The 24181-nt window shown below is 40.8% G+C and overlaps 1 protein-coding gene across 4 annotated transcripts in view; it reads left to right on the top strand.

Moving 5' to 3' along the window:
- The window catches only part of HEATR1 (HEAT repeat containing 1), a 61841-nt gene that overhangs the window by 17168 nt on the left and 20492 nt on the right, over positions 1-24181 (top strand). For all 4 annotated transcript variants that reach the window (XM_059900230.1, XM_059900231.1, XM_059900229.1 and 1 more), the window contains exons 18-37: positions 1181-1364; positions 1515-1651; positions 2404-2596; positions 7420-7589; positions 7978-8136; positions 9466-9708; positions 9967-10098; positions 11294-11397; positions 11568-11711; positions 12578-12696; positions 12793-12914; positions 14458-14586; positions 16056-16286; positions 17057-17183; positions 18589-18749; positions 21299-21345; positions 21453-21576; positions 22177-22317; positions 22861-23150; positions 23852-24002. In XM_059900230.1, coding sequence (XP_059756213.1) covers positions 1181-1364; positions 1515-1651; positions 2404-2596; positions 7420-7589; positions 7978-8136; positions 9466-9708; positions 9967-10098; positions 11294-11397; positions 11568-11711; positions 12578-12696; positions 12793-12914; positions 14458-14586; positions 16056-16286; positions 17057-17183; positions 18589-18749; positions 21299-21345; positions 21453-21576; positions 22177-22317; positions 22861-23150; positions 23852-24002 — 3108 coding nt within the window. The remainder of the gene's footprint in view (positions 1-1180; positions 1365-1514; positions 1652-2403; positions 2597-7419; positions 7590-7977; positions 8137-9465; positions 9709-9966; positions 10099-11293; positions 11398-11567; positions 11712-12577; positions 12697-12792; positions 12915-14457; positions 14587-16055; positions 16287-17056; positions 17184-18588; positions 18750-21298; positions 21346-21452; positions 21577-22176; positions 22318-22860; positions 23151-23851; positions 24003-24181) is intronic.

The raw sequence follows: 24181 nt of genomic DNA, 5'->3' as shown, positions 1-24181 counted from the left end.
TGGGGATATAGATTATTTCTTTTAATATCTGCCATAGAATAGTGTCTTGTACTTAATAGCATCTTGTTTTTATTTGTTCTCCAGACTTCAGAGGGTTCCTTGTTGTAGGAGTTGCTCAACAAATCCCATCTTTTTGACGTTCACTTATACCCTCAGGATTTTATAAGTTCTGGTCATAGCCATTATAGCTAAATTTATGTAAACTTTAAGAGACTGAATCTTCATATTTTAAAAAGTAACCCAGGGAATTCCCTGGCAGTCCAGTGGTTAGGACTCGGCACTCTTTTACTGCCAGGGCCCAGGTTTGATCCCTGGTCAGGGAACTAAGATCCTGCAAGCCACGTAGCGTGGCAAATAAATACATACATACACACCCACATACCCAGATGAGCCCTTCTTAACTTCTTTCTTTATTTTTTTGAAAGTGTGGTGACCTGGACTGTATTTGTTCTCAGTGGTGAAGTGTGGACAAATCGAGTGTTTTATACATACGTAGATAACAGGTGGTTTTATATTTGATGCCCTTTCTGAGAGACCCGAGCATCTTTTCGGCGGTAGCAGCACTTTGAGCCAATGAAATCCCTCACCAGAGACATTATCTTAAAAGTCTGGCTTTGGGTTATTTTACTACCAAGTTATTATTCTGCGCTCACCTATATGGAGTCTCGTTTGTTGTTTTCCTGCACCATTTCTCATGCTTCCTTTTGGCACTTGTAGTGTAATATCTAAGCACCTTAACGTTTTGCTTCTTGTTTAGAATCATCTGCAAGTTTGGGGATTTGACCATGTACCTTCTTCAGATAAGCAGTAAAAGTATGAAACGAGAAAAGTCCCTTTAAGGATCTCTTGGAAATCCAGTACCTTATTTTTCTGTTTAGAAACGTGCCTACCCTTTATTTGACAAGGATAAATTATATGAATAACATTTGTTTTTAGGGACGGTGTTTTAAGAAAACATAGATAAAATGAAGCCATGATGAACTTATTTGTGTCTTGTGAATAGTGATGGTTAGATCTCTTTAAAAATCTGATTAAAACTATTATTCCTCTCCCCACCCAAATACACATATAGACAGAATTTTGCAAATTACCAGTCATATAGCCATTGCAGTCCATCTGTATAACCCACGTTCAGAACCCCGTTAAACTTGTGCTGTTTTTGCTTCCTTTGACATTTCAGGAGATCCCCTCGGAATGGAATTTTGAGCTGATGATGGACAGAGGGATACCGTTGGAGCTGTCGGCACATTATGTAGAAGAGCTCAAGACCGCCCGGAGGACTGCTGTGGAGGACTCAGTTTTACTCGTGTTTTCACTGAAAAATTTTATTCATGCACTAAAGGCTCCTAAATCTTTTCCTAAAGGTAGGACAAGCTGTGAATCTTTTGAATGTGATACTGTGGAAAACTGAGTTATTGACTCCACAACTTGTTCTATGTCTTGAATGAGAAGTTCCCAGCAGTGTATTCGCATAAGTTTATGCACCGTTTCTCCTTCTCTTCACATGCCCGTAGACGATACCTGGTGGAATCCTGAACAGCTGAACGAAGACAGCAGAGACTACTTGTGCTTGCTCATTGGGCTCTTCGAGATGGTTCTCAGTGGTGCTGACACCGTCCATTTTCGGGTTCTGATGAAACTTTTCATGAAGGTACCGGCTCACCTTTTTCAGGCAGACTCTCCCCTTGAAGGAGATGTTGTAGATTCTTTGAGCTATGACAGTTTTTAATGAACATGAAAGACTTTTAGACAGTGAGGAGCGTGTGGTGATGGATGCAGACCCTGTAAAGCAGTGCTGATTCGTGACACCAGTCAGTAGGTTGGACGGAGACTGACGTTGCTGCCGGCCTCCTCACGTGTTAGGCCTGCTCAGGTGTTTAATAATCACAATGGCCAGATATGTTCGGTTGACTACTGTCATTATCAACGAGAAACTGCAGTTCAGAGAGGTGATTTAGGATATGCAGTCGCTCAGTGAAGAGACTTCGTCACGGCACCGTGACCTCCGTGCTGCCAGGCCCAGTGGTCAGTTCTTTGCTCTTGTCTTACTTGCCCTCTCGACAGCATTTGACACAGTTGACACTGCTCACTCCACCCTCACGGTACTTTCTTAGTGAGGCTTCCCGACATCACTTTTGTCTTGGTTTTCTGCTTGGCGACCTCATCCTTTCCATTGTTGTTAAATGTGTTCAAGTGCAAAATTATAGTCAGTCGTCTGAATTCCTTCACACCCTCCCCAGTCGGTTAGAGTACCAAGCAGAGAATAATTTTAAGTGACTAGACAAAGCAAAACGTTGCAATAAATTGTTTTCTGTAATTGTACACTAGTGGGAAGAGGATTTGGAACCAGCTTATGTGAGTAAAAATTAAATTAACCTTCACTGTGTTTTGTTTTTAACTTAGGTACATCTAGAAGATGTTTTCCAGTTATTCAAGTTCTTTTCTGTTTTATGGACCTATGGTTCTAGCCTTTCAAATCCACTTAACTGCAGGGTGACAACCGTGCTGCAGACTCAAGCTCTTTATGTGGGCTACGCAACGCTCTCTTCTCAGAAGGCTCAGTGTAGACATCAGCTGGCATCCGCGTCTTCTCCAGGTACTACAAGTAGCATCGTTCTGTTCCGTCGTGACCAGATGGTAATGCTTTCTCCACGTGTGCTGTGTGAAGGTTGTAGTTTGGAGAATTTCTTTTTTTATTAGTGTGGGTGCACAATCTTTCTGTCTGTGTATGTATGTATTTGTGTGCGTATGTATTTTTGTGTATTTGTAGACTGTTTTTGGTTACTTCTAAGTACTGCTTTTAAGTTCTAAACATCAATGGCAAAATCTCACCAAAACAGATAATAAAAATGGCAGGTGGTTAATCATGGGTTTTTAATATCCATCTGTTCATTTTTTGAATAGTAACTGGGCTGTCTAAGGAAGCCAAGCCATCATAATACAATTCATCATTCAACTGATTAATTATAAAATTGGTCTCCATTCAAGCAACCCTCCTGGATTTATCTCTTTTATTGGGTATAAAGTAATTTTCAGGTTGGGCGATCACTAATGAAACACCCAAAAATAAAACTTATGTTTTTATAAAGTAAATTGTAAATTCTGCAAAAGATGCAGAATTTCACGAAGTTGATAAACATGCTGTTGAGAAGTGGATTGACTTGCACAGCTATTGACAAATGAGAGGACCTGTCAGAATTAGACCCTATAGTGATTGAAGATGAGCAAGTTGATGAGGATGACGGAATCATTTAAGTACCAGAGGAATGACAGTGGCCTGTGGAGAATTTGAACATGCTCTTGATTAAGTTTTTTATTCCCAAATCACTTGTTATAAATGTTCTGTGAAAGCAAAGTGAATGACCATACATTTTCCCCAGAACAGTTTCTCAATATTTATCTTTTATTAGCTCCTTGAAAGAGCACATAATTACAGTTGTAACCAAAATTTTGTTATATGTGGGATAGATATACAATTTTAAGTTTTACTTACCCAATAAAATCCCATGAATGTAATTTTTTCTCCACTACTTACTGAAATATTGCAGTCCCTTTCTTAGGTGGATTTACTTTTAAGAAGGTTTATTCAGGTTTTTCGGATGTGAATTTCCTGGACTTTTTTTTTTTTTTAACATCTTTATTGGACTATAATTCCTTTACAGTGTTGTGTTAGTTTCTGCTGTATAACAAAGTGAATCAGCTATATGTGTACATATATCCCCATATCCCCTCCCTCTTGCGTCTCCCTCCCACCCTCCTTATCCCACCCCTCTAGGTGGTCGCAGAGTACCGAGCTGATCTCCCTGTGCTATGCAGCTGCTTCCCACTAGCTATTTTACATTTGGTAGTGTATATATGTCACTGCTACTCTCTCACTTTGTCCCAGCTTACCCTTCCCCCTCCCCATGTCCTCAACTCCATTCTCTACGTCTGTGTCTTTATTCCTGTCCTGCCCTTAGGTTCATCAGAACCTTCTCTTTTTGTTTTTTAGATTCCATATATATGTGTTAGCCTACGGTATTTGTTTTTCTCTTTCTGACTTACTTCACTCGGTATGACAGACTCTAGGTCCGTCCACCTCACTACAAATAACTCAATTTTGTTTCTTTTTATGGCTGAGTATTCCGTTTTATATATATGTGCCACATCTTCTTTATCCATTCATCTGCTGATGGACACTTAGGTTGCTTCCATGTCCTGGATATTGTAAATATTGCTTCAGTGAACATTGTGGTACATGGCTCTTTTTGAATTACGGTTTTCTCAGGGTATATGTTCTGGGCATTTAAACTTTTTGAATGAATACATTGTAAACATCTTTCTATATTAATAAATACAGAATTATATATATATTTTAAATGTCTGCAGAATATTTTGTGTGGAGATACCATAGTTTATTAAAATAGTTATCTACTGTTAAACTTACGAGTTTTCAAAAAAACGAAGTCACAAGTAGTTAGATTTTCTAATTAGGTATGAAATGTGCTATCCTTTGGCATCAAAGGCAGTGGCTTCTGAGGATTATATGCCTCTTTGTAAACAGCATGACCAAAGGACCTAACTTTTCCTCTGGTATTGCTGCAAGACGGGCTCCCTTCCTACCCCTGCTGTCTTGCCTTCTGTCACCTCTCCACTTCCTGAAGTACTTTTGCATTTATGCTGCCTAGATATGTCACAGTTACTCCACTGAAAACAGGAGAGATGCACTCTGTTCTTCATGCAAGCTCAAGGACCACTAGAGTCCCCCAGGGCCTCAAGTAGAGGGCCGCTTCCTCATTGCACCGGTCCTCAGAGCACTCCACTGTGAATCCACAGTGAGCTTCCAGCCATACCTTTCCCCTTAGGAGTCTAGGAAGTGTTGGCTGGTATTTGTTTTCATATATTTACAAGAAGATATTATGCTGTGCAAAAGAAAAAGGGTTTGCAATATTAATATAATTGTATGAGTTAACTTTTTTTCAGTGGCTTGGGAATCTAATCAGTTTCTTTACTTTCTGTGCAAATATGTATTCCAGCTCAGGCTTGCATAGAGCAAATCTTTGCTAAATGAATAAGAGTTTAACGTTTGTAAGCTGGAGGCTGCTGTTGGTTTGTTATGCCTTATCAATATAGTAAGTTTATCTACATGTTTAAAAGCAAAACTCAAGTATTTTTTTCAGCTTTTATGTAAAATATGCTATTTCAAATCTGAAAAAAATTAGTTGGGAGAATGAAGTCACAAAGATTTTTAAGTGGAAGGACATACTTAACAGCTGATTGCTTAAATAATGTAGTTTAACCCACCTTGGGTTCCAGTAACTTACTTGAACATAACAACCATAGTAGTTAGTACTTTGTTTTTGAATTTGGCTTTTTCTGAAAGCTCTGCCCCACTCTACTGGGAATTTTAGCAAACAGATATCATGGCCTGATGCTGCCCTTTGTATGAATTCAACTTCTCAGCTGTTCATTTTTGGCTTTACTTTATAAATTAATGTCATGGAGACCAGGAAGGATTTCCAGCTTTCATATGACCTTCTTGGAAGAGTATGAAAGCTTGTCACACTCTTTCTTAGCATTCCAGAAGTAGTATATGTAGAATGGATCATTTCTAGCAAGATAAAAATCACCAAAATTTGCCCCAGTAGATAGTATGGAATAAAGCTTAAATAACTAATTACCATAAAAGGACTTTAGATGTCTCTTTATCCTGGAGACTTTTCTTCAAAAAACCCTGATTCACTTGATTTCTACCAGGTCCTTGAAGCCGGTTATTTCAATGTTATTGAACTGGGCAGGGCATAGAACCAAGGAAAGCTTCCAGATTCTTTGTCTAAAACCAACACAACATCTTTACAGATAAAAGGCGATGGCTGTATTTAATAATGATGCAAAAATTCTAAATAAAATAGTTGCTGGGTCCAGCAACATTATTTTAGAAAGTAAACATTTCCCCAGAGTTCATTCCAAAAATACAAAGTTGGTTCAAAACAAGATATTCTATTATATAATTGGCTAGAGAAAACCCATATAATCATGTCCAAAGATCTGAAAAAGCATGAGATAAAAATCAGTAATTACTCCTAATTAAGTGACAGCAGAGTAGGAGTAACATGATGAAAATACTTCCCAAATCAAAAGCTAGTATTTTTACCACGTAATTGACGAAACAAAAGCATTCCTGTTAAATTCATCATTTTTATTGAACATGGTTCTAGAAGCATAGTTGGCAAAAATAGATACGTTTCAGACACTAATGAGATGTGTGAATGACAAAGCTGACATCCCAGATCTGTGGGGTTCTTAGGTTGACTGTTAAACAGGACATCTGCTAGCCATTTGGAAACATTAAAGAAGGTTGACTCTAACCTTATTCCTTAGACAAAAATTTCACCTGAACTAAAGATTTCACATTAAAAAAAACTTAGCTTTAGTGTTAGAAGAAAATGTGGAGTACTAGAGGTAGATACTTTTAAAACTCTTTTAGAGTGGGGAGCACCTTTCAAAGCAACATGTAAAACTAGAAGAAAAATTCTTCTATAAAGCTCTAAAATTTCCGCATCAAAAAGAAAGTGAAAACAAACATCTATTCAGGACAAAATATCTGCAAAGTATCATGCACAAATGGGTTATTTCCTCTGCACTCTTGTGCAAGGATGTATATACAGGGTGTTTGTTGCAGCAGTTTTAATGCCAAAAGACTAGAAACAATCTAAACTTTTACCAGTAAGGTAAAATACAGTAACCAGTAAAGTAAAATACAGTGGAGCATTTGTATACAGTTTTAAAAGGATATTTAATATAGATATGTATGTACTTATATGGAAAACCCTTCCAATATACATTGAGATGTGATAGCAGTTGGTGCAGAACAGGATATGTATGCTATGTTCTCATTTGTGTGTTTTCAAAAGAATATAACAGAAAATGTCTAACACTTCTCTAGCATAGAAAACAAATAATTAAACAGTGACTGGTCTTCAGAGAGGGAGTTTGAGTTGAGAGGAAAACTTGCATCATGCACCCTTTGGTACTATTGAAGTTTTATACTGTTTCAATGTGTTTTTTATGATTTTTTGTGTTTTTATAATTTTTTTTTATAATTTTTATTTATTTATATTTATTTTTGGCTGTGTTGGGTCTTCGTTTCTGTGCGAGGGCTTTCTCTAGTTGTGGCGAGCGGGGGCCACTCTTCATCGCGGTGCGCGGGCCTCTCATTGTCGCGGCCTCTCTTGTTGCGGAGCACAGGCTCCAGACGCGCAGGCTCAGTAGTTGTGGCTCACGGGTCCAGTTGCTCCGCAGCATGTGGGGTCTTCCCAGACTAGGGCTCGAGCCCGTGTCCCCTGCATTGGCAGGCAGATTCTCAACCGCTGCGCCACCAGGGAAGCCCTGTTTCAATGTTTTGAATCGTTACTTAAATTTTTTTCCCTTTGGTTTTAGTGGTGACATCTCTACTCATTAATCTGGGAAGCCCCATAAAAGAAGTACGTAGGGCTGCTATTCATTGTCTCCAGGCCCTCAGCGGAGTGGCATCCCAGTTTCATCTGGTCATAGATCATGTGGTTCCTAAAGCAGAGGAGATCACCTCAGATGCCACCTATGTTGCTCAGGTAAACTCAGTAGCAAGGAAGATTGAGAGTGTGTATGCCCGTGTGGACACATGAACCTTTTTCTCCTTTCTTGACATTCTGCTTTGCAGGGATTTTTATTGACTAAGTCATTGAATTTAGAAATTGATATTGCAATGTCTGCACATCTTTCTTCCCACATTTTAAAAAGATAGCAATGCCATGTTTCATTTCTGCTATCTTTTTAATGGCTAAAAGGCCAATGTTTAGTTTTTGATAGTAAGCTACCTGATGGGTAGTGATACCCTTTCCTATTAAGGGTATTGAAAATCATGAGCAGTGTCGCATCATTTGGGAAAGAATCTTCCATAAGTAGTACATGTAACTTTTTTTTTTCCAATCCGGTTTTTTTTTTTTTTTTGTATCCCAGGATTTGGCTACTTTATTTGAGGAACTACAGAGAGAAAAGAAGCTGAAATCTCATCAGAAGTTGTCTGAAACTTTGAAAAACCTACTTTATTGTGTATATAGTTGCCCATCTTATATTGCAAAAGATTTGATGAAAGTACTTCAGGAGGTCAACAGTGAGGTATGTGCAATTTAAGTGGGCTGTCCAATCCATGTGATGTTACTAAAGATTATTGTAACTGCTCACGTGTGCGTAAGACTTTGTGAGAGTTGCATATATGCACTCAGATGTGAACATTTTATTAATTTGGGAGGGGGAAGAGTTGAGGTGGAGAAAAGAGATACAGGATACAAAAAGCAAATATTAGTGAGTTTCTTTCCATTTAAAAATTGTGTTATCCCTGTCTCATCATTGATGTGATTTTAAATGAATTTTACAGTTACACAGGGAAAAACACTGGCGATGCACTGCTGAAAAACTGTTAGTTTTTGTTTGTTCTTCAAGTGAAAATCCTCCACAAAATAATATATTTGAACATAAAAGTCTGTGCACATTCCAAAATCATTTACTCATTTTTAAAATGTATGTGGCTGTACATTTTTCTGTGGGGAGAATCCAAAGCTTTCATTATGTTGTCAAGGAAGCCTGTGATTCAAAAGAAAGAGGCTGTGAATCACATGTTTGTGTGGTGGTTTGTGCTGGTACAGAAAAACTGCTCCTCATCCTCGTGTTCCAGAAATGCCCGTGGACCTTACCGTTCTTGGACTGACTGCAACTTGCAGAACTAAAAGAGGGATCAAATGGAGTAAAAGCCATTTGATTATATTGTCTTGTTGTCAGCAAACAGATGGCCTTTATCAGCTCTGTGTCATCCCTGGTATAAACAAGGAATTGACAGTCTTGGTCTGTAAAAAACCAAGTAGTAAATATTTTAGGCTCTGTGGGCCATACAGATTGTGTTGCAGCCACTTAGCTCTGCCATCGTGTTGCGAAAGCAGCCTCAGACAGTATGTAAACAAATGAGCATGCCTGTGTTTCAGTAAACAAAATTGACAAAAACAGATGGTCCTCTGGACTTGGCCTGCAAGCCATAATTTGCTGACTCCTGGTTGAGTTATTAAAGACTTCAGATACATAATTTTAATTAATATTAATTACACAGCATTGGAAATGTAGTGTAGAAAAACTAAAATTTATTTTTATAGTCCAAAACTTTAGTTTGTATTTCCTGTTTTCAGAAGGTGTTAGGATGCTCACAGATTATTTTTCCTGTCATCTCTAAAGGGTTTGGATCTTTTGACTGTTATAGACTGAACTGTCAGAGGGGACCTGGGTGCCTTAGTTGGATTAATAGCTATCCCTGTGTCTTAAGAGGTCATTATTTTATTGTTTTTTTTCCTCCAGGCTAAGCTTGCAGTCTTGCAGCATATCTTTGGATATCTTTGTACAGCAAGCAGAAACTTATATCCATATAGATAACTATTTACTAATAAATTTTCCAAACTTTAGATGGTGCTTTCTCAGCTGCTGCCTATGATTGAGCAACTGTTAGAAAAGATGCAGAAGGAGCCCACAGTTGTCCTGAAAGATGAGCTCATTGCTCTGCAGCTCATTCTGGGAAAATATAATGAACATTCAGCTTCCCTTTTACATAAGGACCCGAAGAGTCTAGATATATTTATAAAAGCTGTGCACACAACAAAGGAACTTTGCACAGGAATGCCAACCGTTCAGATTACAGCCCTCGAAAAGGTTAGTGATTTCTTTCAGAAACTGAAGCATGTTCAGGCTTTCAAAAATCTGTAATGTTTTACTTCAAGAAAATAGACTGGGCATATCTTAAAGGAATATGATGTATTTGACCCATTTTGCAAAACTGAATGATGTTCATGAGTCATTTAAACTGACAAAATGGAGACCAGTTTCACATTGTAAAAGAGAATGATAGAAAGATCATGTTTGGAATTCAAGTTTGTTCATTTATCTCAATTGCCTTTTTTCTGCCTCTAGATTACGAAGCCATTTTTTGCAGCTATTTCAGATGAAAAGGTTCAGCAGAAGCTTTTGTGCACATTGTTTGATTTATTGGTGAACTGTAAAAACTCACATTGTGCTCAGACTGTTAGCAGTGTTTTTAAAGGGGTAAGTTGCAAACTTCCTGCCATTTGTTTATTGATGTTTACTCTCTTGCAAGTAACACCATGTTTAAGCTTCCTCTATTTTTTTTTTATACATTTGGTGTAGGATTTTATTATTTATTTATTTATTTTTGGCTGTGTTGGGTCTTCGTTTCTGTGCGAGGGCTTTCCCCAGTTGCACCAAGCGGGGACCACTCTTCATCGCGATGCGCGGGCCTCTCACCATCACGGCCTCTCTTGTTGCGGAGCACAGGCTCCAGACGCGCAGGCTCAGCAGTTGTGGCTCACGGGCCCAGTTGCTCCGCGGCATGTGGGATCCTCCCAGACCAGGGCTGGAACCCATGTCCCCTGCATTGGCAGGCGGATTCTCAACCACTGCGCCACCAGGGAAGCCCTAAGCTTCCTCCATTTTATAATGCTTTTAGGAAGTCAGATGTTCCCATTAACCAGAATCATGGAAAAGGAGGTCATAGAGAAGTGCAATATCAACGTTATAAGTCTTCATCATTATTTTTATTGTATGAAATAATTATAGTTTTGAACACGTAGGGTGTATGTTAGTTTGGATCTTATTCATATTAGGGAGAATCTCCCTCTTATGCAAGAACAGGAGTGAATGGTGGCTCCATGTTCAGCTGGGTCGTGGATTATTCTGCTTGATTTAAATAGTTGTTTAATGACATATAGAATGGAGTTGAGAATCTGCTCATTGGTTTATATGTATATTGAAACCTAGCTGTAGATCAGAATAACCACCTAGTTACTCAGTGTTTTGCTTTGTTGTGCTTTTCTAGGAAAATACTTTCACAAAAATAGATAATAGTGTGGTAAAGTCTTAGTATCCAAATTCTGCAGTTTTCAGAATTTTAACATAATTACTTAGATTTCTAAGATGAGTTAAGTGGAACAAATTAAGGCACAGAGCAGTGTGTATAATATGCTCCTCTGTGCGTGTGTGTGTGTGTCTGTCTGTCTGTCTGTGTTTAATATTTATAGAGCTGTTGGTATATGGAAAATTTCCCAAGAATACATAAGAAATTGTCAATGATATTTGCCTTTGGGGGTTGGGCTGGGCTGTAGGGTTGTAGGGGGACAGAGTGGACAGAAACATGTTCATTGTATCTGTTTGAATCAACGTAAACTGCTCTAATTTTCACCCATGGAATCCTGTCATCACCCATTCTTCCTTCATATTCCAGATTTCCGTTAATGCTGAACAAGTCAGAATAGAACTGGAGCCACCAGATAAAACTAAGTCCTTAGGCACAATTCAGCAAACAAGGAGGCAGAAAATGCAGCAGAAGTAAGAGCTATGAATGCATGAGAACACTGTTGTCCCCCAGGCCTTGGATGTTTTGGAACCATTGTGATTTTTTGATACCCATCAATTGGGCATAATCGGATACAGTAATTTTTACTTATTAGCGTTGATAATGTTTGCTTTTCTAACTTTTTGTCTTGTCTGTTTCCCAGAAAATCACAAGATCTAGAATCTGTTCAGGAAGTTGGAGGTTCTTACTGGCAAAGAACAACCCTCATCCTAGAATTACTGCAGCACAAAAAGAAACTCAAAAGTCCTCAGATATTGATGCCGACACTTTTTAACCTGCTCTCAAGGTAATGACACTTGCCTTTGATCTGTGAGAGAATGAGATTCTAATTCTTGCCCATCTTATTTTATTTAACATTCTCTTTTCACATTCTCTTCTTGCTTAGCTAGTCTGTAAAATAGAGCAAGTTGATACTATAGTTGAAAGATTTAAAGAATGGTTATAGGAACCGGTTGCCAGGGCCTGAAACTAACCTTCATCCTGTATTACATAATAAATGAGCGCTTTCTCCAGCCTACTTTCCTTCCTCACTTTCAACACCATGTCCCCGGGGGCATCATTACTTGTATTTAAGGATACAGTGTGACACCCGCTATATTTTTTAGGTGTGCGTTATTAGATAGCTGTCGTGTATGCATTGCATCGCAGATGTGTGCTCTCGTCCAAGAAAGAAAGTAATTCTCAAGGTTGTCCTCTAAGGAGATTTAAAATAGGTTGACGGAAGGTGCAATAGAGAGGAGAGGTAATGTGACGTAAGTGCCTGCCTGCACTAGAAGAATCAGAGTTAGAAATCTTACATCATGTTTATAGACTTGATGTTTTTGGGTTTTTTTAATAAGTTTATTTATTTATTTTTGGTTTGGTCTTTGTTGCTGCTCGCAGGCTTTCTGTAGATGTGGCAAGCAGGGGCTCTAGGCACGTGAGCTTCAGTAGTTGTGGCACGCGGGCTCAGTAGTTGTGGCTCATGGGCTTTAGAGCGCAGGCTCTAGAGTTGATGTTTAATGTTAATGTTTTATTAACATTAAATGTTTAATGTTAATGTTTTGAATTAAATGTTTATTTAATATGTGTTCTGGACAGTGGTCATTAATGCAGCACTGAAATTGTACAACTCTTTCATTTCCCATCATTTCTCTTCCGGGCATCCTGAAGGTGTTTAGAGCCTTTGCCACCAGAGCAGGGAAGTATGGAATACACCAAACAGTTAATTCTAAGTTGTTTGCTTAACATCTGCCAAAAACTCTCTCCAGATGGCGGCAAAATACCAAAAGGTGTGTACTTTGTTGGAAGGAAAGGGGGGGAAGGATTATCTACTCTGAGGATGAGTGTACCTACCACTTAGAGATTTTTTATTTCTCGCGCTGTAGATGTTCTCGATGAGGAGAAGTTCAACGTGGAATTGATAGTTCAGTGCATCCGCGTTTCTGAGATGCCTCAGACCCATCACCATGCCCTTTTACTTTTGGGTACTGTTGCTGGAATATTTCCTGTAAGTGTTAATGATTTAAGACTTACGCAGATATTTTTTTCCGTGGAAATGCGTAGGCCTGCACTGTTGTGAATTCAGTGGACATTTTGGATATTACAGTGCTGATGGGACTCTTGGCCCTGCTTCTTCAATAGCTGAGACAGTAAGCTGGTTGATCTTGCTAAGCTTTGGTTCCCCTTTTTGTGAAGTGGAGAATAATAGTAACCTTCTTCGTAGGATTGTTGTGAGAATGGGATTGGATAATTTATTGTTAGCACTTAGCACAGTGCTTGGTGCAATGTAGCTATCCAGTAAGTGGTGGTATTAGTGTTATTTGGAAAAAATCCCGTGAATCCTCAGGTAATCCTCACACAGCTTTCAACCAGTGACTTAAAATTAATTTGATTATAAAGTACCTCAGTTAAAGAAATCGTGTTCCTTATAGAAATACGTCGTTTAAAAATTTTTGAAGAGATTGAAATTATTTTCATGTAGGGGATTTAGGTCAGATGTACTTAACCTGGAGCTGGTTCTCCATGACCTTTAGCGAGCGGGTCTCTTAATCTACTAAAATCATATGCAAGATTTAATGTGTATGGGTTTTTTCCCCCCTTGGTGTAGAGTCAGTAGCTCTCAAAGGGGTTGATAATCCAGAAAAAATTAAGAATCATTGATATTTTTCTTTTGTTTTTATTGAAATATAGTTCATATGCCATATGAATATATAGTTAAATGCCACCCATTTAAAGTATACAGTTCAGTGGTTTTAGTTTATTCACAGAATTGTGCAATCATCACCATTATGTACTTCCTAAACTTTTTCATCAACCCCAGAAAGAAACCCCGTATGCATTAGCATTCACTGCCCGTTTCCTTTACCACCAGCACCCCTGATCTACCTTCTCTATCCTAGACGTTTCCTGTAAATGGAATCATATAATACGTGGCATGTTTTGCACTTCATGTAACGTTTCCAAGGTTCATCCATTTTGAAGCTTGAATCAGTATTCTTTTTATGGCTGGATAATATACCATTGTACGTGTATACCACATTTTGTTTATCATTAGTTGACGGACATTTAAGTTGTTTCCACTTTTTGGCTCTTAACAATTATGCTGCTGTGAACACTCGTATAGGAGATTTTGTGTGAACATGTTTTCAGTGTTTTCAATAGGAGTGGAATTACTGGGTCATATGCCAACTTAACTTTCTGAGAAACTGTCAGACTATTTGAGTGTCTGTACCATTTTGTACCCACCAAGCAGTGTCTGAGGGTTCTATGTCCCCACTCCCTCACAGCTGTTATTGTCTTTTTTATTATAGTCATCCTAGTGGGTATGTATGAAGTGGTGTCTTCCGATTTGGATTTTGCATTTTCTTAATAACTGATGTTGATCATCTTTTCATGTGCTTATTGACCATTCGTTTATTTGTGGAGAAATGTCTTTGCAAATCCTTTGCCTATTTTTAATTTGAGTTATTTCTTTTTAGTGCTGAGTTTAATGAATCTTGATACTTGATGTGCTTAAAATGGAAAATATTGAAAAATGTGTTTTCTTTCAGGATAAAGTTCTACACAATATCATGTCTATTTTTACATTTATGGGAGCCAATGTGATGCGTCTAGATGATACTTACAGTTTTCAAGTTATTAACAAGACAGTGAAAATGGTAATTCCAGCACTTATGCAGGTAAGCTGTCTTTCCACCATCATTGGTGTTATTTTTCTGATTTTTAAGATTTTTAAGATTTTACATAGCATGAAATGCAAGAAGTGGTAAATACATGACATGAAAAGCCTTTCTGAAATGCTCAGGTATTTGTTGTGCCCCTTAAATTTGAGTGGTGAACCTAAGGAGTAATCTTGGAAACAGTGTCTTTTCCAGAAATACCTATAAACATGCCAGGCTGGTTCTGCTGTACTGCCAGGGTATAACTCTATAAGTGCCTGAACATTCCTCTGACAAAGTGAATTTACATTTACCGTGTATCTCAGGACATCGCGTCAGTTTGATAAGACCCCTGTGTAGGTCGATGAAATAGGAAGTTTTAGAGCAAATGTGTTAACATACAATTCAACAAACATTTACCAAGCATTCCCTTGAGAGCTCAGTACGCAAAGAGATGAGTGAGACCTGGTCTCTGCCAGACTAGTCTCAGCAAGGAGTGAAGACTTCGAAGCTAAAAAGTAGCCTTGAACGTGAATGGGCATGGCTGTCCACTTGCGTTTTCTGTTTACCCTCACTGTTGTCACTGTCTTTCCTCATGCTATTGACCATTTCAGCGATGACCATACCCAGCACCTCCTCCTTTTAATCTTGGTATAAGGTTGGTATTCTCTGTCCAGCAAGTTAGCCGCGACAGGAGACGTATATAAAAAGGAAAATAACGATACGCATTAATATGGTATATGCCAGTGGAATTTGATAAACACTAAAGAGTTCAGAATAGGGGAAGGTCCACGCGGGCCGGAATGATCACACAGACTTGATTAAGCAGTGGACTTTGAATGGGTCTGAAGAGGAGGTAGGATTTGCTCCCTGAAACGGCAGGCAGTCCCGGCCTGGGGATGGTGTGTGCAGTGTGTGTGAGGGATGTGGAGAGCCGAAGCGGGTGGAAGTAGGGGCACCGGGTTAGCCATTCGTGCAGGGGTCTGTTCCTTCATCCTTTCATCCGCTAGGCTGTTATCTTCTGCGCACCCATACCAGATGGTTTGAACTTTATTCTGGAAGCAGCAGGGAGCTGATGGCCTTACCGTGCTCTGCTTTTCAGATTAAACCGTTCTTCTCGAGGCACAACTCAAATCCTGCTTGGTTTTTGCAGGACGGCCCGAGAGCAGCCTTGCTATCAGGGCCCGTCCTTGGCATCTGCCATCTAGTGCCGCCTGTTACCTTTTCACAGGTGTATTGTGTCTCATGGAGATGATACATCTCCTTTGGGGAAGTGCTCACGCCTTGCACTTTGTAGTCCCCTCGGGGCCACAGAGTGCCGAGGACATAGTCTGTGTACTCCTTGAATACTTACCGATTGGTCTCTGATTATTAGAACTCCTTTGACAACTTCTTGGGCGCACATCTGAAGGCCTTTCTGTGCCTACTTATAGCTTGCCTCGCGGAGGGTTGTTTGCTCCCGCTCACTGCCCCTGCTTGCTGTCCTGCAGTCTGACGGTGGCACCTCTGCAGAAGTCACGAGGAGCGTGGAGGACATCGTGGTCAAGATCATTAACGTGTTCGTGGACGCGCTGCCCCACGTGCCCGAGCACAGGCGCCTGCCTGTCCTCGTCCAGCTTGTGGACACACTGGGCGCAGAGAGATTCCTCTGGGTTCTCCTCCTCCTGCTCTTTGAACAGTATGTCACTAAAACCGCGCTGGTGGCTGCCTTCGGAGAAAAGGTCAGAGCGTAGGGCGCGGTGACAAGAAAAAACGGGTGGTGTTTCACACAGATTTTGTGTCACTTTCCACTTGAAACATGGGGCTGGTGATGGTTAGTGTGCGTTACTTAACAGTGTGTGCTCAGAAGGGCTTTTAAAGGTGTTTCTAGCATTCTCTGAAATTGCTTCCAGAGCCCGAGGCACGGAATACCCTCAGGAGCAACAGGGCTTCTCCTGAGGGTGACTTGACTTTTCTAAGAAACTAGGCTGGTGCCGTGCTGGGTGGGTGTATTTTAATTAAGCCCCAAAGAGTACAGCTGTACAGGAATTAAACTGTGTCTCTTGAACATGGTTTTGAAGGCATTTTAGGGGGCAGGGGAGGAAGGTCGGTGTCACTGAAGTCAGTGAGATGCAGGTGACAGTTTTGAAGAGCCCTGTTTTGAAGAGAGATGAGGGCAGAAGTTACACGTCCAGGGCTGTTTTTAAATGGCTTCTTAGACGTGGGATCCAGGAATAGATCTAGAACCTACTCTCAAAGTAGTATGTTCATTTCTGCCAGATATCATAATGCAGTGTATCCTGGAATTATGCCTCATAATTCTCATAAATTGGCTTTTTTATGTAAGAAGCTCAGTACCTGATTCCTCTGGTCATACACGTGACCATAAGGAACAGCATGGAGTGTCTTTGTGTGCTAAGAAGTACTTTTAAAACATTTCCCTTATTTCTACTTACTAAGTAACATAAATTTGAGAGGTACAGTTTATTACCTATTTCTCTCCCCTACACAGGATGCTATTTTAGAGGCAGACACTGAATTTTGGATTTCAGTCTGTTGTGAATTTAGTGTCCAGCATCAGATCCAAAGCTTGATGAATATCCTTGAGTACTTAATGAAGCTGCCAGAGGAAAAAGAAGGTGGGCGTTAAGTCTGATGTTAATTACTGTTTAATCTGGAAGCTTGAGAGAGGCAGGAGGTAATGCAGCTTGTCTTCAGAACCCATGGTGCGTCTTTAGAAGGATTTTTTTAAGTAAGTTAGTAATTTTTATTCGAGTATACGGTTGTTACCTTCTCCAATGTTTATGGAAAACAGTAAGCGGGATTTCTGCTTGCCGTTCCTCACACGTTGGCTTTCAGGCCTCTGTGCCTCTGTGCTGATGTGTGGGCTGTGGCATGTTCCAAGTGTCTGGGATGAATTGACAGTGAAGTGACAGCAAGTTAGCAGCATCTTATTAGCTATATCTTAGTTTCCCATTAAAATGTGAAGCCTTTTTTTTTTTTTCTGTCTGCACCATGCGGCTTGAGGGATCTTAGTTCCCCAACCAGGGATTGAACCTGGGCCACGGCAGTGAAAGCGCAGAGTCCTAACCACTGGCCCGCCAGGGAGTTCCCGTGAAGACCTTTATAAGAAGAAAAACAAAACAGGTACCACGGCAGTGGTAACTAAATATGAAAATTTTACCACGTAGGGGTCTTGAAGAAAATTCCGCTCATTGCAGCACCGATGAGGTTGGCTTAAGAAAGGGCTGACGTGTTGACTGTTCTTAGTTCTCTGCCCTTTGGAGCAGAACAGTGAGGTACATTAGAAAGAAGGGTCTGAAGACTCCGCAGGGACTGCTGTCTGGGTGACCGGCCATTTACCTTGCCTGCCCTGCTTGGCCGGGTTTGGGAGGGACAGAGCTGGGAGGCGCCGGTGAGCTGTGTGTGGTGACGTGTGGAGGACAAAGGCTTCATTCGAGTCGCTCTCTAGGACGGTGGTTTTTAAGGGGCCCACCACGGACCCCCAGCCATGGCACCCCAACCCCTTTCATATTTGATACATTTGAATGTGGGATTCTACAGAGTTTTAGGACAGACACCTGCAGCTTTTAGAGTTAAATGTTGAAGGCGAGGGATGACCCCCCCTTTAGTCTGTTGTGGGCCATCAAAGTAAATGTCTCTGCAGCTTCGGAAATGGGGCATGGAGCCAGTTTAGACTCCTTTTGCAGTATCTTTGTCTTCTGTTTGTTTGTCTGAGTTACCTTGTTTTTTGTTTGGTTGGTTTTGTCTTACATACTGTATTCTCAGGGCTGTTTGGGTACTTTCTTGGTAAATATACTCCTATCTTTCACTGGTTTAGAAGAGGAAAAACTGGGTATAACAAATTCTATATACACATGCATATGTATAATAATATACATATCGTATATTATGTGTATAACAGAGTAACAAATTTCTCTCTAAAAATTGTATCCATTTACCCTGCTCATTATGTCTGTATCTAAATACCAAAGAATCAGGTCGAAGATGAGTGAGGTCACTTGTTCTGTTGCTCTTTTTCAGAAACCCTTCCCACATCAGTATCTTACAAGAGCGACTCACAAGAAGAAATGCTACAGGTTTTTAACATAGACGCTCACACCAGCAAGCAACTGCGGCATTTTAAATTTTTGTCAGTGTCCTTCATGTCTCAGCTTCTGGCTTCCAATAATTTTATCAGAAAGGTGAGATGTTCTTTAAATGTGTTTGCTTTTTCTGAAGGAACTGTGTTTTAGGCTAGGAAAAACAGCTTGGCAAGTCTGTCATGAAAACGTGAGGCATGCCTGTAATAGAAACAGACAGTGCTGTTCACCTCAGCATGAACACCTGTTGGGCACGATCTACTAAGATTGTATATACGTAAACCCTGTGGCTCAGCAGTTCTGTTCTCAAGTGGTATATACCTGCAGAAGTGTGTGAACATGTGCACCAAAAGACATTGACAAGAATCTTCGTGGTAGCATTGTTCATGGTGCCCAGAACTGGCCACAACCCAAGTGTCCATCATCAGTGGAGTGGACAGAGCGTCTCGTCATAGCTGGACGTGGGTGAACCTCAGGGACACACGGCCATCTGGTGACTCTCATCAGCATAATATCAAAGGAGAGAAGGCAGACACAAAGGAATGCATCCTGTGATTCCGGTTGTATGAAGTTCAGAAACAGGCAAAACACACCTGTGGTTTTAGAAGTAACGACAGTGTCTATCTTTGGGAAGGAGGAAAGGGCAGGGTCAAGTAGGGGAGGGATTCTGAGGTGCTGATAACATGCTGTTTCTTTACCCAAATATAGTGAGCTCTACACACATGATTTGTGCACCTTTCTGTTTGTGTGCTTTAAACTTTAAACTAGAGAGAAAGAAGGAAATACAGAAACAAAATGAAGAAATAAAGAAACAGAAAGGAGGATCCAGGGTCATGACCAGGAACATAAGAATGGCTGAGCATTCAAATATCTGTATTCTGTTTCTGTTATAACGCATGAACAGATCCAGGGGGAAACCTATGATCATTGAAATATTTAGAGAAAGAATTTAGTGAATCCAGTGCTTATTCGTGATTTCAGAAAAATAATCCTCACCATTGTGAGATGGACAGAACTCCTCAGCCTGATAAAGACATCCGTCGGAAGCCTGTGGTTTACAGCACACTTCATGATGAGACATTAACATGTGCCTGTTAAAGTCTGGAACAAAGGTGCCCTCTGTCAGTATTCCTACTCAGCAAAAGAAATGAAGTGTAAGAATCAGAAAAAAAGAGAATTGATGAGCTTGTAGAACTGGTAGTTAGCTCAGCAAGCTCACTTGAGAGTGATCAGTGTAGACACTGCTCTGTGTCAAGCAGGCTTGCTGAGGATGGTGGTGCTTCCCAAGCACGTGGGTGGGTCAGTGTGACTGGACACCAGGCGGACACACCCACGCGATGTAAGACACGTGCTCCATGGCTGGTAGCACCACATGGCAGTGGGGAGAGAAAAATGTCCAAGAACTAGAGCTGGCACGGTTTGTTTTCCAAGTGGGGGGAAGAAAGACTGATCTCATATATGAACAAAAGACAGTTTTAGGTGGCTTAAAAACTTCAGTGTGAAAAGAAATACTTAGCACTTTGAGAAGAAAACCAAGGGGAAAACATCGTTGTAACTGGAGGGTGGAAAAGAATTTCTTAAGAACTTCAACCAAAAGCCACCATAAACAAAATGAAAAGAAAGCCACAGACTAAAAGAAGGGTATTGCTGTTTATAAATCAAGAAGCGTCTGTTTCCGTTAGAACAACCGGCAAAGAATAGGAATTCACTGAAGAGGAATCACAAATGGCCAATGTGACGAAACAACCTCCCTAGTAAGAAGGAAAATTCAGATTATAGAGGATACCACCATGATGTTATCAAACTGGCAGGAAGTTTGAAGTTAATACAAGCAGTGGCAAGGCTGGGGGGACACGGTCATTTGTGTACAGTGATGGGTAGCAGGAGTCGGTACAACCACTTGACAAAGTGCGGGCAGTGTCCGTTCAAAGTGAAGATGCTCACCCCTGCCATCTAGCAGTTCCCTTTCTCTACGAGAACTTGCCTGGATGCTCAAGGAGAAAGGTTCTTTTTTAGCACTGTTACTAAAGGGGGAAGAAAAGGGCCATAAAACTAAATATCTACCAAGAGAGGTGAGTGAATAAATAAGTCGTGGTACATGGAGAGGAATACTGTGTGCAGTTAAAACGAATGAACTAGAACAACGTAAGTCACCATAGATAGATCTCAAAAATCTAATGTAATCAAGAAAGCGTGTTGCCGGCTGATACGTACTCTGATAACATTCAGCCGCAGATTCAAGTTTGTGGGGCTTGGGGTGGAAGGAGATTGGGATTAGGGAACGATACAGAGGGGACTACAGCTGTATCCTTAAGTTTAACATCTTAAAATTAGATATGGGCTAACGAAAGATGAGCATTTCAGAAAACTAATAGGTGTTAATCGCTTGCTGTATTTTTCTTAATCTTTGTAGTACTTTACAGATAGTATGAATATCTATAGAATGTAATGAAAATAAGTGAAAAGACTAATTAAATTAAGGGAAATGGAGTTATCACAGTATGACAGGGGTGATCTGGACCTGATTAAATTGTAATGTGAGAAAACACCAGGGGAGAGAGTTGGTCGGTCTCCGATGTTTCATTGCACTTCAAATGATTTTTTATCATCGGCTGTCATACTGTTCTAATGACGCCTTCTTTAAAAATTAGGTAGTTGAAAGTGGCGGTCCTAAGGTGTTGACAGGCCTTGAACAGAGGTATGTTACCTTTTTTAAAATTTGTATTTGGAAATAATTTCAAACTTTTAATCAAAAAGCTGGAAGAAGAGTACGCAAGACTCTCTCATGCGTCTCCTGTGTTTCAGGTTGCTAGAAATGGTTCTTGGCTACATTAATGCTGTAGCACAGTCCATGGAGAGAAACGCAGACAAGCTCACTGGGAAGTTTTGGCGAGCGCTCCTCAGTAAAGCTTATGACATGCTGGACAAGGTGGGTGTTTATTTCTCCCTGTCTTCTGTGTTTTGTTGCTGTTCTATGTCATCGTAAAGTTATTTAACAGAAAGTTTTACTTTAAGAGTAAACTTAGCAATAGCTTAAGAGAAAGCAGCCCAGATTTTTCTTGGAAAAGAATCTCTTGATGACTGGAGATCATTTTATCAGGAAAACAGTTGCTTCCCTACCAACTGTGAGAACATGTGCCTCAATAAATATGATGCTTTAAATATTGATTCATGTCCTGCTATATAATGTTCGCTTTATTCAAGTGGAATAAAAGATAGCTATTCAGTGGAGCTTGTAGTTCACCAGTAAAATCAGTGGCCAAGACCGCTGTTGCAGATCCAGCTGAGGCGCTTAGCCGCGTGGCGCTGAGCAGTTCACAGTGTGAGCATCCTTTTGTCGTTGTTGTTGTTTGTTTGATCAATGTGGTTAGTCATGCCTCCCTAAAGGGTTAGTGCAACAACTAGATAGTGAGAGAAAATGCCTCGCACCTAGAAGGTGTGCAGCGAATGGAAGTCTGTCTTAAATGAGTCATCCTCCCTTTTGTATTTTTTATTTTCCTTTTTTGTTAAATGTAAAACTGCTGTGTAGGTCAATGGCTTGCTGCCCACAGAAACCTTCATCCCTGTGATCAGAGGGCTGCTGGAGAACCCACTGCCGTCTGTTCGCCGGAAAGCTTTGGATCTTTTGAACAACAAACTACAGCAGAAAACCTCCTGGAAGAAGAAAATTGTAAGTGAAGACTGCGCTACAGACCCATTTCCCATTCTTGGCTTTATCAGAGCTGCATTCAACTCCTTGAAGTTTCTCCAGCGGTACAATTTAAATAGGTATATTATTATCCAAATACAATGCTGTGGTGCGTGTGTGTTTAAAATGTGATGCTAATTCTGATAGGAGCACGTATATACGTGTTATAAGAGCTCTTAGAGTGGAATTGCAGCCTAGTAGTATTCTTGCTTAACATGGACCATAACTTTGCCTTAACTTTGCCTTAATGGACCATGACCATTGCCTTAACTTTAGCACGATTCTAATCCTCTTTCACTCCACATGGGTAGGGTGCTTTATATAAATACAGAATTGGTCGCAAGCACATGCGTCCATTTATTGGTAAATAAAGCAGATGGAGAAAAGGTCGCTTGTGTTTAATCGTGTGGCGTAGGACATCTTGGTCTGATCTCCATTTAGGCAGTCTCAAGCAGTAAACATGGAGAAAAGGACTAGCATTTTGTTTGTAGCTTTAATTATTTGGGAAGTTTGGCTCTTTTTCAGGTTTCCCATTTCCTGGAACTGGTCCCAGTCCTTGTGGCCATGGTGAAGCATAAAAGAAAGACATTAGAAGAACAACCAATAAACAGACAGACAGCTTTATACACCTTGAAGCTTTTATGCAAGAATTTTGGTGCAGAAAATCCAGAGCCTTTTGTCCCTGTGCTGAACACTGCCGTGAGGCTGATTGCTCTAGGAACAAAGGAGGAGAAGAACGTCCTGGGGGGTGCCCTGCTGTGTGTGGCCGAGGTGGTCTCCACGCTGGAAGCCTTGGCCATCCCTCAGCTCCCCAGGTATGTCGAGGGGACCTGACACAAGACCACCGCACGAGGTTTCTGGTATCAGCTGGAAAATAAAACCTTAGTGACTTTTTCCCGACTGTCAGTAGAAGTTTCATAAAATTAGATTTGTTAGAGAAGTGACCTTTTCTTCAAACTGGAAAATAATAACATTCTCGTTTACCTGATGTGTATTGTCCCCCAGTTTTTGCTCCCCTTTGACCAGCGTTCCTAGGAAGCAGTAGGTGACAACACTGCTTCGTAGAGGGGCCCAGCCGGTTGGGCCACAGTTGCCAGGTGCTGGCCGCGCCAGAAGTGGCCGCTCCTGGCTCTCTCGTTGGCTCTGGTGTTTGCCAGCGTGCAGCCTTGCCAGCTTGCCAGGGTTACACAGCCTGTCAGAGCTTTGCCGTCTACAAACCGAGGCAGCACCAACCTCACAGGATGCCCGTGCGGCAGTGTGTGCGGGGCTTTTTTGCCCGACACACGGCAAGTGTTAAACTGAAAGGTGGTGTTATTATTTAAGGTGATGCTGGGTCAGTACTGCGGGCACTGGGAGAGCTCTTGCTCTCGGTCACATAAACCGTGTAGACGTTTTGTGGGACGTCAAAGGTGTAACGGGCATGGTTATTTGGATTTTTTCAGAGTGACTTCTGCTCTGTTCTCCGTTCTCTACTTCTGCTTAAAGTTCCTCTGAAGCTTGTGCCCTTTCTTTCCAGCCTGATGCCACCCTTGCTGACAGCCATAAGGAGCACCCGCGACCTGGTCTCGGGCGAGGTCTACCTGCTCAGCGCCCTGGCGGCCCTGCAGAAGGTGGTTGAGACCCTGCCGCACTTCATCAGCCCCTACCTGGAAGGTGTCTTGTTGCAGGTGAGCTGGTGACCACAGGGGGGGAAGGGGAAAGCTTACAGATTTGATCATTTTATTCGTGCTTGACGTTTTTCATTTGGCAGGAAGATTCTTATTTCTGAAAAGAGGTGCTTGTTTTAGTGAATGTGTCCCTTTGTCACTGCCATCATCCCTCCTGTTCAGTCGTGACGTTGGTATGG

The sequence above is a fragment of the Balaenoptera ricei genome, chromosome 16 (assembly GCF_028023285.1).
Source record: "Balaenoptera ricei isolate mBalRic1 chromosome 16, mBalRic1.hap2, whole genome shotgun sequence".
Lineage (NCBI taxonomy): Eukaryota > Metazoa > Chordata > Mammalia > Artiodactyla > Balaenopteridae > Balaenoptera > Balaenoptera ricei.
The sequence above is the reverse complement of the archived record's forward strand: the minus strand, read 5'-3'. Positions and strand labels throughout refer to the sequence as shown.